Source organism: Mastomys coucha, unplaced genomic scaffold, assembly GCF_008632895.1.
Source record: "Mastomys coucha isolate ucsf_1 unplaced genomic scaffold, UCSF_Mcou_1 pScaffold21, whole genome shotgun sequence".
NCBI lineage: Eukaryota > Metazoa > Chordata > Mammalia > Rodentia > Muridae > Mastomys > Mastomys coucha.
This window is the reverse complement of record NW_022196904.1, coordinates 89,344,860-89,357,274: the sequence shown is the minus strand read 5'-3', so window position 1 is coordinate 89,357,274 and position 12,415 is coordinate 89,344,860. Positions and strand designations below refer to the sequence as shown.

At 41.1% G+C, this 12,415-nt stretch overlaps 1 protein-coding gene across 4 annotated transcripts in view; it reads right to left on the bottom strand.

The window, feature by feature from the left end:
- Positions 1-12,415, bottom strand: part of C2cd3 (C2 domain containing 3 centriole elongation regulator) — a 104,673-nt gene that overhangs the window by 44,939 nt on the left and 47,319 nt on the right. For all 4 annotated transcript variants that reach the window (XM_031387526.1, XM_031387527.1, XM_031387529.1 and 1 more), the window contains 6 exons: positions 10,957-11,108; positions 9,269-9,515; positions 6,636-6,816; positions 4,509-4,692; positions 3,323-3,495; positions 2,038-2,161 (listed from right to left, as the gene is read on the bottom strand). In XM_031387526.1, the coding sequence (XP_031243386.1) occupies positions 2,038-2,161; positions 3,323-3,495; positions 4,509-4,692; positions 6,636-6,816; positions 9,269-9,515; positions 10,957-11,108 (1,061 nt within the window). The remainder of the gene's footprint in view (positions 1-2,037; positions 2,162-3,322; positions 3,496-4,508; positions 4,693-6,635; positions 6,817-9,268; positions 9,516-10,956; positions 11,109-12,415) is intronic.

Here is a 12,415-nt window from a genome sequence, read left to right as displayed (position 1 = left end):
TGGTGTTTACTTTCTGTCATTGCAACTAGTAGAAACCCCAACTTGTTCAATGAAATTGATACCTGTGACCTTAGTGCAGTGCCCTTAGTATCATTTGTTATTGGCAGATGAATATTACCAATTTTATCAGCTTGGGTATTTGGGATCAGAGAAGGTTCATCAAGCTCTTGTAGAGAACCCTGGTTCTGTTCCTACAACACACACTGAGTGGTCCATAACTGCCTGTAACTAACTTTAGTTCAGACAGCTTCTTCTAGACTCCAAGGGTATCTGAATGAACATGGTATACACACACACACACACACACACACACACACACACAAAGAGAGAGAGAGAGAGAGAGAGAGAAAGAGATCAAATGAAATAACATTTATAAATATTGCCTGAAAGAAGTTATTTTTAGTACATTTTCATTATTTATTTATTTTCATGTGTCACTCATGGAGGTCAGAGGACAACTTCTAGTGGTTGTTTTGTCCTTCCATATAGTGCATCCCAGGGACTAAATTCAGATCACCAGGCTTGGTAACAAACACCATAACCCACTGAGCCATTTTACTGACCCTGAAAGTGTTTTGACAAACACTAAGATGTTGCTGGGTACTTAGCGAAAGTCTACTTTGTAAGTTTAGAAAGGAGTGGTTTACTAGACGGAACCTTTATCAGCATCAGACCTCATGTGTGCAGTAACCCAGTAAGTTCAGGGGAACAACCTGACTCAGTCACAAAAAGAGAAGAAGTTAGGGGAACTTGTTTTCTTCTTGAAGTCATATCCGAAGTGAGCTAGTTTGAAGCAAGAGCCTGGTCTACTTTTATTAGTGCCTAATGTTGCTAGAGCTCATCCATGTGATATGTGGGGTGCAGAGAGGTTTTCAGAAAGTATCTAACCAGAAGAACTGACAGTCTAGTGTGGAAAAATGCATGCCTGATAGAACAGGTCATGTTTTTCCCTAGGTGCTAACAGGAGAGGAGGGCTGCAGAAATGCTACAAACTCATCAAAGAAAGTGAGAGTTTAAACAGGTAAGAGGAAGACTACTTAAGGCCAAGAGAAATAACAGCAAAGAGCTGAAGGAGACAGCCATACTGTTCCCTTACAGAAACAGAATGGGCAGAATAAACAGGAGACAGGAGACAGGGACCCGAGTGGGGAAATGTGCTCAATGTGTTCAGAAGCAACGAGAGGGCCAGTGACTGGAGTGGAGGAAGCAGAGGTTACAAAGGTAACAGGAGGTCAAGTTATGTGAACCCTTACAAACACTGCAAGGGCTGTGCTTTTTTTTGGGGGGGAGAGGGGGGAAACAGGGTTTTACTGTGTAGCCCTGGCTGTCCTGGAACTCACTCTGTAGACCAGGCTGGCCTCGAACTCAGAAATCTGCCTGCCTTGGCCTCCCAAGTGCTGGGATTAAAGGCGTGCGCCACCTTGTCACCTGACATCTTTTTTTTTTTTTAAAGATTTTATTTATTTTATGTATATGAGTACATTGTGGCTGTCTTCAGACACACCAGAAGAGGGTATCAAATCCCTTTACCGATGGTTGTGAACTACCATTGCCGGGAATTGAACTCAGGACCGCTGAAGAGAAACTGGTGTTCTTAACTGCTGAGCCATCTCTCCAGCCCAAAGTTAGCCCTGTGGCTTTCTTTTAGGAGACATGTGGTCAAAACTGGAGTTAGTTTTACTAAGTCATTGGTCATTATGTTGAGAACAGATGGAAGAGGTACAAGAATGGGAAAAAAAGGATGGGATACAGAGATGGACATGCAGCAAGTACACAGCATGGTTTGAGGGTACAGAGCATAACCACGGTAGTAGGGGACTAAGAAAAGGAGAACACAAAGTTGTTGCAAAGATACAAATTTGCCATAACAGTGTAAGAGTCTACAAGTGATTTCCTGGAAATCTGAAATGCTTTCTTTAACAGAAAATCATGGTTAAGGAAATGGAAAATTTTCACAATACAGTTACCACCCGGGAGCACCACGCTGTATAGACTGCACCACAGGAAGGTTTAAGCACTTTTCTAAGGTGGACTTACTTGGCTGCTGCCTGAAGACCACAGGCTCTGATAATCTGGACTGAGATGGAGACAGCTCGGGCAGCAAGAACTCCCTCTGCTGTTCTTGGGCTACGCCGGTACCTCAAACTCACATCCAGGAAACCTGATGAATGAAAACAGGAAGAAAAAGACTACCGGGTTAGCTGGAAGGATGTCTGTTCCTCTAAACCATTAGCTCCTAGTCAGGGAGCCAGGAGGATGACTGCAATCACAGTGAGTAACAAGAGTCACACTGTATAGAGTGCTTCATGTAAACACACATCATCTTTTCTAAAAGTCTTCCATACTACAGCCACATCCCAGAGACAGTGTGAAGAACTCAAGAAGCTGAATCATGGGGCCTCAGGGTAGACAATTCAATCTTAACTTAAAAAAAGATAAGACCATTGGTTTTAGCAGATAGTCTTCAACAAGTATCACAGTAACTTGACCTAGGAAGCTAATTTTGACAATCTTGCAGGATGGACTGCCTTTCTGGAAAACAGCAGCTTATAATACCATTTAAAATACCAGATTCCTCTTGTTAAGCTCTTTCAAGTTCTTTTTTTAAAAAAAATATTTATTTTATTTATTATATGTAAGTATACTGTAGCTGTCTTCAGACAAGGGAATCAGTTCTTGTTATGGATGGTTGTGAGCTACCATGTGGGTGCTGGGATTTGAACTCAGGACCTCCAGAAGAGCAGTCAGTGCTCTTAACCACTGAGCCATCTCTCCAGCCCAAGCTCTTTCTTTCTTTCTTTCTTTCTTTCTTTCTTTCTTTCTTTCTTTCTTTCTGTCTGTCTGTCTGTCTGTCTATCTATCTACCCACCCTCCCCACTCACTTATCCATCTATCCATCCATCTGTCCATCTGTCTGTTTGCCTATCTATCTATCTATCTATCTATCTATCTATCTATCTACCTACCTACCTATCTATCTATCACATCACATCCCACCAGTCCCATTGCTGCTCATACTGGCTTAGGATAATTTTCTAGTGTACCTAGAAAGTATTTAGCATTTATGCTAAGAGGGCTTTTTAAATGCTTAACAGTTCAAGGTAAAATGAGATAAGCAACATTTATACAGAGTCCATGGAACTGTGAGTTTTCTAAAATTACATGCAAAGTTGCAATATATATTCTATATTAATCTTTGTAAGAGATGATTAGACTCAAAAAGGTAAGTACCCCCAAAGTGAAGATGCATTAATTTAGAAAGAAAAAGAATATTTATATACACTGCCTTTGAAAAGGAAAGACATATTAAGTCTTCAATTACCTGATGACTGGCTTTTCAGTTCTTTGCTGTGCTCAAGTCTGGGGGTTAATGGGAGATTAAAGTTCTGCATTCCCACATCTTCACGGTGCTGCATGGTTACCATGGCACAGATCCTTGATAATGGCAAGGTTCCTTTGGCAACCATCTGGTCCCTTATGTTAGGATAATAGTATCTGAAAACCACAAAAGCACAACATGCCAGCTAGAATGATCAGGTGGAAAAATTCCAGTCTCGCCCAGCGATCAGTAGCGAGTTATCTTTGGAGATGAGCTGTTTGGGACTAGTGGTGTATGACGGTGGCTGGGCTGGCTGGATACACTGCCCATCACATGGAAGCAACCTTATAAATCCACATCCTTATTCAGGTTGACAAAGCTCTGCTTCCTATGGGTTTTCTGCATGAGAATCTGTATGTGCCTTGGGCCTTCCTCAGGACAGGGTGGTCGCTCCCTCTTCCCCATCTTTGTTTCTAGGCCTGTGATGTTCTAATTTTAGTTGGATGAGACTATGTGGTTACCCACTCTATTTCCTTTCCCTGTCACACTAACCTCTTCCTATGTCATAAGGCTGTATACCAGAGCTTGGCAGTCTAATTTCCACCTGATTGAAGAGAGTATTTCTGTCATGTGATAGTACTGTTTGTGATCACATTCTCCTTCCTTTACATTTATTTGTGTTCTCTTAATCATTTTAGTAGGTTTCCTGGAGGTGTAAACAGGTGCTAGGGCAGGGTTGAACATTTACAATCAGACCACCATCCTTTCTAGAAACCCACCAGTGCCTGTAACAAAGTTTTGTGAAGACTGTTTTCTCTGATGGTGGGAAGAGCAGTTTAGAAGTAGAGAGAGCAGCCTGGGAAGCTGTCACAGTAGTTAGACCTCATATAAAGACCCCAAGTAAACACAGCAATAAAAGAATACCAAAAATAGTGAGCACTACCCAAAAAGGGAAGTGGGAGGTAGAGCAATTAGGCATTTGCTCCTATTGTAGGGTACAAGTATAGGCACAGCTGCTCAGAAGAGCCTGACACTGTAAATTCCAGTCACAAGCTACTGTCAGATATAAACAATGTAAATCAAGGGGGTTCTGCTGGGCTTCTTACCATAGTTTCACCTGGCCAAGGACAGGGCCTTATGACTAGGCACTTCCTTCCTATGTATGAGAACTGGGTTGTCCATACTGTACCTGCACCAGATTTCAAACTGGACTCCACCTCCAGGCACCAGTCCCTGAGAGGAGAAGGCACTCAGCAGGAGCCTTTGCACTGGAATGTCAGTCGGCAACAGGAGAGAGTGATGGTGCTCACTATTAAAGATGGGATCTGGGACACACAGTGTAGTTGAAGTTCTAAAGGGCTTCAGAGTAATTCCTTCAGGAAAGAAAAGAAGTTGAGAATATTGAACACATCAATGGGTGCTTTATGTGCAGCACACTGACTTACATATTTATCACTCAACTCTGTCCTCACGCTATTTCTGCAATCGCGGATGAGGATATGGACACCTTGACGGTATTAGATAGTAGGTTCCAGTTCTGCTATAAGTGTATCTTCCAACTAACGTTTCTCTGTAAGCACCACGATAACACTGAACAGAGGCCTTTTCTGGTGGGCAGTATATGAGGGTTCAAATTTTCCATGTCCTTTCAAGCACTTACTAGTCTCTTAGGCTGATGATGCTCATTGTCTGGCTTTGATTTGTTCTCCAAAGTTTCAAGTGCTATAGACTCGGTCCCCAGTAAAGGCCAAAGCAATGGGGGATACTGAGCTAGATTAACCTCTTTTATTTTCTGAAAGTTTCAGTCTCAGACATTTTGTTCTATCACCAAAACAGACTAATATAGTATTTCTCTAAGTACTTATTTGTATATCTCTAGATAAATTTCTAATTAGCTTTTTAGCCCATTTTTAATTAATTAACTAATTAATTAATTCAGTGTGGTACTTGGGGTTGAACCTGGGGCCTTCTACATGCCGGCTCTGTGTTCAACTGCTGAGCTGTAACACCAGACTATTTATTTGGAGACAGTCTCATACCAAGTTGTCCAGACTGTCCATGAATATGACCTTCCTGTCTCAGTTTTTGAGACAGGGTCTCAGGAGCCTAGGCTATCCTCGAACCTGTTATGTGGCCAAGGATGACTTTGATCTTCTGATCCTCCTTCTTCCTCCTCCCAAATGCTGGGATTACTTGTGAGCATCACCATGTCTGACTTACGTGGTGCTGAGGATCAAACTTAGGGCTCTGTGCATCCTAGACAAGCAAGCACTCTACCAATTGGGGTATATCCCTAGCCCTGTTTTGTTAAACATCATTTTTAAGAGTTTCTAATATATTCTGTATATAAGCCTCTTTTTCGAACTCTAAATAATATATTGGTAGCATCTGGTAGACAGACACACAGAATGATGAATACTTCTTCCTAACAGATGAGCTCAAACAAAGCAAAATCCCACCTTGTTCAGTTAGTTCTTGGAGATAATCAGAAAACAAAAATGAAAGGGCAGGGCAGTAGAGATAGAGACTTGGGCTTTGGGTCTAGGTCTTTTTTTTTTTTTTTTAACTCTTTCATTTTCTTGAGATGAGAGTATCATAAGGTATTCCAGGCTGGCCTTGAGCTCTCACATCCTGACTCAGCCTTCTAAGTATTGGGATTATAGGTGTCTACCATCATGCTTGACCAGGGTTGGAATCCTAAACCTGGCACATGTTAATGAGGAGACTCCAGGCAAGTCTCTTATTTGTTTCTCTCTCTGTGCGCACGTGTGCACACACACATACACACACATACACACACACACACACACACACACACCACACACACACCACACACACACACATACGAGCAAGCATGCAAAGAAGGACTTATAAGTAAATATAACTGGTAGATGTAGGCAGAAACACATCCACTTTTGTCACTTGCTTCTTCAATGGCGTACTGAAGCGATAGTCAGGGGCATCTGGAACACACTGTGCTTGAGAGATCTTGTCCAAACCTTCCAAAACCAGAGATTACAGAAACCCTGCTATTTTCTCTAACTCAACACAAGCAGTAAAGTACACAAAGAAAAGGCATAGTGTATGAATGTGCTATTCCATGCTATTAATGTACCTGAAAACATATGAATACTATGACAATGTCAAAAAGGTAATTAGTTAAAAAACAAAATGAAAATTTAGGCCATCTCTTATATCATTATCTGTAGACTGGGAACAACTAACAAGACAAAATCTACTCAGGAAAAACAAAATTCCTAAGTATGTGCAATAAAAGGACCAAGCATGAGTGACAAAACACAGTTTTCCAGCCTACCGTTTTCAAGGAAGTCAGGTCCTTGGAGCACACTGGGTTGGGAGTCTTGAAATGGAAAGCAGTACTGGACGTAGCAATCTGCTTCTCCCCAGACTGTTGCCTGAAGGGGCATGAGCCCTTTAACCATCATCACATGGAACTCAAAGTGGTGCTCCATCAACCGGGTTCCTTGTTTTTCTGGCTATGAAATATAATGGATCCTGGTCAGCTTTGAAGATAAACATGTTTAGAACACCCTTGCTTGCCTAAAAAGAAGCCTGACAGAAATCTACATATAACTCTCACAACTGTGAGTCTGTCTAGAACAAGGAGGATTTTCCCTAGACCATATATATGTGACTGAGTCAATGTTAGTAAGTCCATAAATAGGATTCTGTGCATGAATGGAAAAAAGAAGAGCTTAGTCTCAGCAATTTAACATCTGTTGTTCATAAGAGCTCTTAGAACACTGAATAGGACATTACTTCCTTTATAGGAGAAAGAATACATATTTGAAGCAAGCAAGCAGGTATTAACTATTACTTCTAAATAAGCTGGGGACAATGCTGATACTTAGAGAGATACTGAGCACGTGGTTGCTAAGGGTACTACTTCACAACCACTACTCGTGTGCTTATTGCTTACATGAGCCAGGTACTAAATCTGCACTTCCCTTGTATTAGCTGGTTAACATGAACGACTAATAACTGTAGCCCAGGCTCACAAGCTGCCTGCCGTGCAGCTCATGTTCTTTATAGCACTAACTTTACACAGCCTTGGCAGACATTAGCAACCAGTTAATATAAATGTTCAAAGGAAGTATTCAGGGTTCAAGTAAGAGTGAGAATGTAGGTTTTAAATAATATTCTAACTACAAATCAAATAAATCTAGAGGAAACTACATTATTTGTTTGAAACCCAAAAACATATACAAATAATACTGGTTTAAAAGTCCTCTTTGGGAAATAGAAAGATTATAATTTCAATTTGATTCCCACAGGGGGAAAAATGGCAGAGTGGAATCCTGTTAGAGTCTGGACAGATAGCTCCTTAATTTGGTCATATGGCATTAGAGCAAACTTAACAGTTTGGTCCTACTGATGGTGGACTAGGTGAAGGATGGGGTAAGAGAGAAAACAGTTAAATCTGTAGATGTCCAACCACGTGGGCAAATCTCCCAAGGATTTCCTCCATGGATGTGTCCTAAGAATCATGTTCTAACTTTAAGTATAGAATTAATAGATTGATGAGTCTATATTGTAAGCTTAGGGCCATAATCACCTAAAAAGACTTAAGAATATTATAGGTGCTTCTTTATCTGCGCTTTTTATGTAATTTTCAATTAGGAGAAACACCAACTTATGACCTAAGGCAATCAATTTAATCATTTTAATTTTGTTTTATCACCTATTAAAAAAAAGACCCAACCCACTGTATGCAGTTGTTATGAAACTAAACATGGAAATATGGGCCACTATGCCTTATCAATTATACGGCAATGTATAAAATAAATTACTTCCTGGTTACTAGTGAAAAGCAAGGCACTTCAATTGTTACTTTACCACATGGACTTTATCAACAAATATGGTACGACTTAAAGCCTTACATGCTCTCTGTCACTCGTCAGGCAATTTAGTATACTAGAGGATTGATACTTGGTTGTCCAAACAGATTTTCTTTCTTCCTTTCTTTCTTTTTCTTTTTTTCTTCCTTCCTTCCTTTCTTTCTTTTTTATGTGAGCTCAGTCTTTTATGTATTAGTTAAAGATTTGTTTATGTTTTATATGTGTGTATGTGTATCTATCTATATGGATGTGCACAGGGTGTTGAACACTGTAGTTATGGGAGTTATGTAGTTATATAGTTATGGGAGTTATGAGCTGTTTGTATGTGCTGGAAACTGAATCAGACTTCTGAAAGAGCAGCAAGTGCTTTTAACCACAGAACCATCTCTCCAGCCCCAAAAGTCTTGAATAGGCTTGCGGGGCTGGGGATATCGCTTAGTGTGGTGGCCTGTGGTTGTATTCCAAGTGCTCAAGAGGCAGAGACAGGTGGATCCCTGGATTCACTGGCTAGTCAGCCTAGCCTAATTGTTGAGTCCCAGGTCCCACTGAGAAAGCCTGTCTTAAAAACAACAACAATAAGGTAAAGAGGACTTGGATGATTACTCAGTAGTTAGGAACACTAGATGCTCTTCTAGAGGTCTAGGTGACTCCTAGCACCCACCCAGTAGCTTATAATGTCTGTAAGTCCAGTTCAAGGGGTCTCATGACTTCTTCTGGGATAAAGTATGCATATGGTACCCAGATGTACATGCAAGCAAAACACCCATACATAGAAGATGAAAAAATTATTACAAAATTAAAGTAGAAGGCAATAGAGAAACAGCGAGTGCTGACCTCTGGCCTCTACCTGGACATGCAGCATACCCAGATATACATACACCACATAACACATACATAAAAGGTGAGGGCTCCTGAAGAATGAGACCTGAGCTTAAGCACTTATATAGATAATTCACATGCATATACACACTTTGCCCCACACAAAATAAAGTTATATTGTTTACTGGAGCCTTTCATTGGGTAATGGTTTCACTAAAGTGTGTAAGAGAAAATGAGATAGTTCTTGTGAATGATAGTGTTGGATCATTACCATAGCAACAGTTGCTACAGGTGGCTGGTCCAGGAAATGGGCTGGCCTAGGGCTGAAGGGAGGAAGTGTTCCTTCTTCATTCTTTAATCTTTGCAGCATCATTATCTGCTCTGAAGAACCCATGGCTAAAAAGACTCGAAGACTCCCATTTTGGTGGCCTGAGAACACATCAATCACAGGCATATAGCTGTCGACAGCAACAACTGGGTACCTGGCATCAAGCAGCAGGCGAGAAATCTTGGGATCTCTAGGGAGTAAGATATTGTAAATGAGCAAATGTCAATCACTAGTAATGTCAGAGTTGCTTACTTGGCTCCTCTCAGCTTCTTAGAAATGGATTGATAACCAGAAAAATAAATTAATGGACTTAAAAAATATGATTCTGTCAGTAACCAAAATAAAATTACAAGGCAGGTAAATTCAATCCACAGTAATTACAGGGCTGCTAATGAGTCCAATTTATCTCTGTATCATGGTGGCACTAAGTCCAAGTCCAGTGTCTGCAATGCAACAGTACTTCAGAGGGACTTGTTAAATTACCCTAATAAGAGAATTGTTAGCACTAGACTGAGATAACCCATGTAAAATGCCAACATGGTACTTGGCACACAGCAGACGCTCAGTAACTGGAAGCTACTACTGTTTTGTACTTGATCAACAAAGAATGGGATCTAATAGGATAAGAAGAGAAGGAAGGATAATCAGATGAGTTTCACAACTAAAAAGTGGTGGTGTGTATGTGTTTTTGTGTATGTGTGTGTCCATGTGCACTGTGGTAGTGGTAAGCTGAGAGGCAAGAACAGATATTGGCATCCATGGTTCCAGCACTATTCCTCAGCCTGGTTATGTTCAATGTAACTGTTAACTACTTACCTATTCCATGCATTTATCACTAGATCCTCATGGCTGCTGCACAAGTGAGACAGGAGACCCAGCTTCACCCTCACTTTAGAGATGAGGAAAAAGAAGCCAGAGACCTGAATTCTCAAAGTTCCAGGGCAACGCTCCTCATTAGTAAAATAAGGACCATGGTAATACTCATGAGGTAACAGTGAAACTCTAATGAGATAATGCACGTAAAGTGCTGTTGTAAAACATACAACATTTATAACACAGCCATGCGTAGTGCTAAAGCAATTAGAAATCTGTACTTTGAATCAAACAGAAAAGGAAATCTGTATGAATAGAAATAACCTTCAAGTTAATCAATGTCTTAACAGTTATTAAAGAGTACATATAGTCAGGGAATCTCAACCTGTCCTAGAAATCCTGATAGAACAGATGCTATGAAGCATATGGCCACTTCATGATGGGGAAGCCAACCATTAGTTTGGAAGGCTGCCTCTGACTGAGGAGCTTCCAGTAGAGTGGAGGCGGGCCAGGCTATCTGGTTCCATGCTTACTACTTCTGCAACAAGTAAGATAACTCCTTTAAATCTCCATTCACTCTTCTATGCCTGCACCAGAGATTGCTATTAAGTTAACTACCTTAAGTCCTAAGCCTCTGAAGAAACACCTGACTCAGGGATGTAGGGTCTGACAGGAGATGACAGGAGGACAGGGAGTGGCTGAAACTGAGAAAGGTCCTTTGAGGGATTCTACTCATGCTGGCATATCTAAATAATTCATCTTCAGTCCTTATAAAGTTAAAGATGCAAATAAAGAATACTCCAAAAGGTCCTATTTACTTGAATGACATGTAAAACTGATGGAGTGGGAGTTTCACCAGCCCGAGCAGCTTGTCCTGTCCTGGGCTCCGCACCTTGTTCCAAGTTTCGATTATCATCACATTGTTCTTAAGTCTTTCCAGGCATTTGGAAGAGAGAGAGACAGGAATCACCTGGGGAGAACAATCAGGAAAAAAAATTTCCACAGCTGAAACAATTTATACCTTTACTCAACGAGTGTGTACTGAAAGCCTACTATGTGCATGCACAGTACTATGCTGAAGATATTAAAATAAAACCTAGTCTGTATCCTCATAGAAACACATCTGCTATAAGAGACTAACACACAAAAGACAGATACAAGCCAGCATGGGTTCTCTCTAATGACAGGGTTCATGTAGGGACACAGAGAAGGTTGTCAGGCAAGTCAAATATGGTGCCAACCAAACCTGCCCAACCTTCTAAGGCAAAGTGATCCATTTTTAAATCCTGCTGAAAGATGTGCGTACTTTAAATTTTAATCTTTATTATTTTCAATGAAGTGTATGTCTGTACTGTCTGTGTGTGGGTATGCATACATGTGTGCAGGTACTAAGGAGGGCAGAGGCCACTGTGAGCTGCCTGACGTGGGTGTTAGGAGCCAAACTCACACCTTCTGCAAAGTCTTAACAAGAGCTCTCTCTGCAGTCTGGAGAGAGTTGCCTGCAACAAAGATACCTACTATCTGGAAAAAGAGTGGACCCTTTCTCAAAGAGGGTTGCCAATCCAGTGACTGGACAGCATTTAATAAACTGATGTCAAAAAACCCCTCTGTTTAGCATATGTTATAGCAAATAGCAAAGGCAGCTGCTCACTTGGACTTTCCATGTATAGCTATTTTGGAGTAAGCTAACTAAGAACCAGGGATCTACAGCAAAGAGCTGCTCCATCAATTAATAATTGTGCCAAGAGGCTACCGATTTGAAGGACCCCCAGTGGTTAGACCTTTTTGAATTCTTTCATTTGCACATCCTTATTGAATATCTGGTACATGTTAGGCAATGCTGGTGTAAAGTGCTTTAGAGACACCCAGGAGCTGACATTCAACCAACAATTAGAGTTGACCCCTGAGGGAAACGTCTGACTGAAGTACAGATTGGAAGTCACAGAGTGAGGCTGAAGCAGTGGGAACACATGTCCATGGAGAATAGGGAGATTAGAAGAAAGCAGCAAGAGCAGCAAGTGGAGGCTAACAGTTAAAGCTAGAGGAGCCAGAATGTGCCTGGGCCTTTATCCTTTTCCTAATGGAGGGGTGCCTGCCAAACACATCCAACTCTTTCTAAGGAAAATGCGCTAGGTTTTCTCCTGGCCTGAAAACCGAAAGTAATCAGCTGCTGAGTCAGGAAGAAAACCAGAGTGGCTTGCTGGGGATGTAGGTGAGTGGTATAGCGCTTGCCTAACACATATGAGGCCTAACACATATGAGGCCTTAGGTTCAATA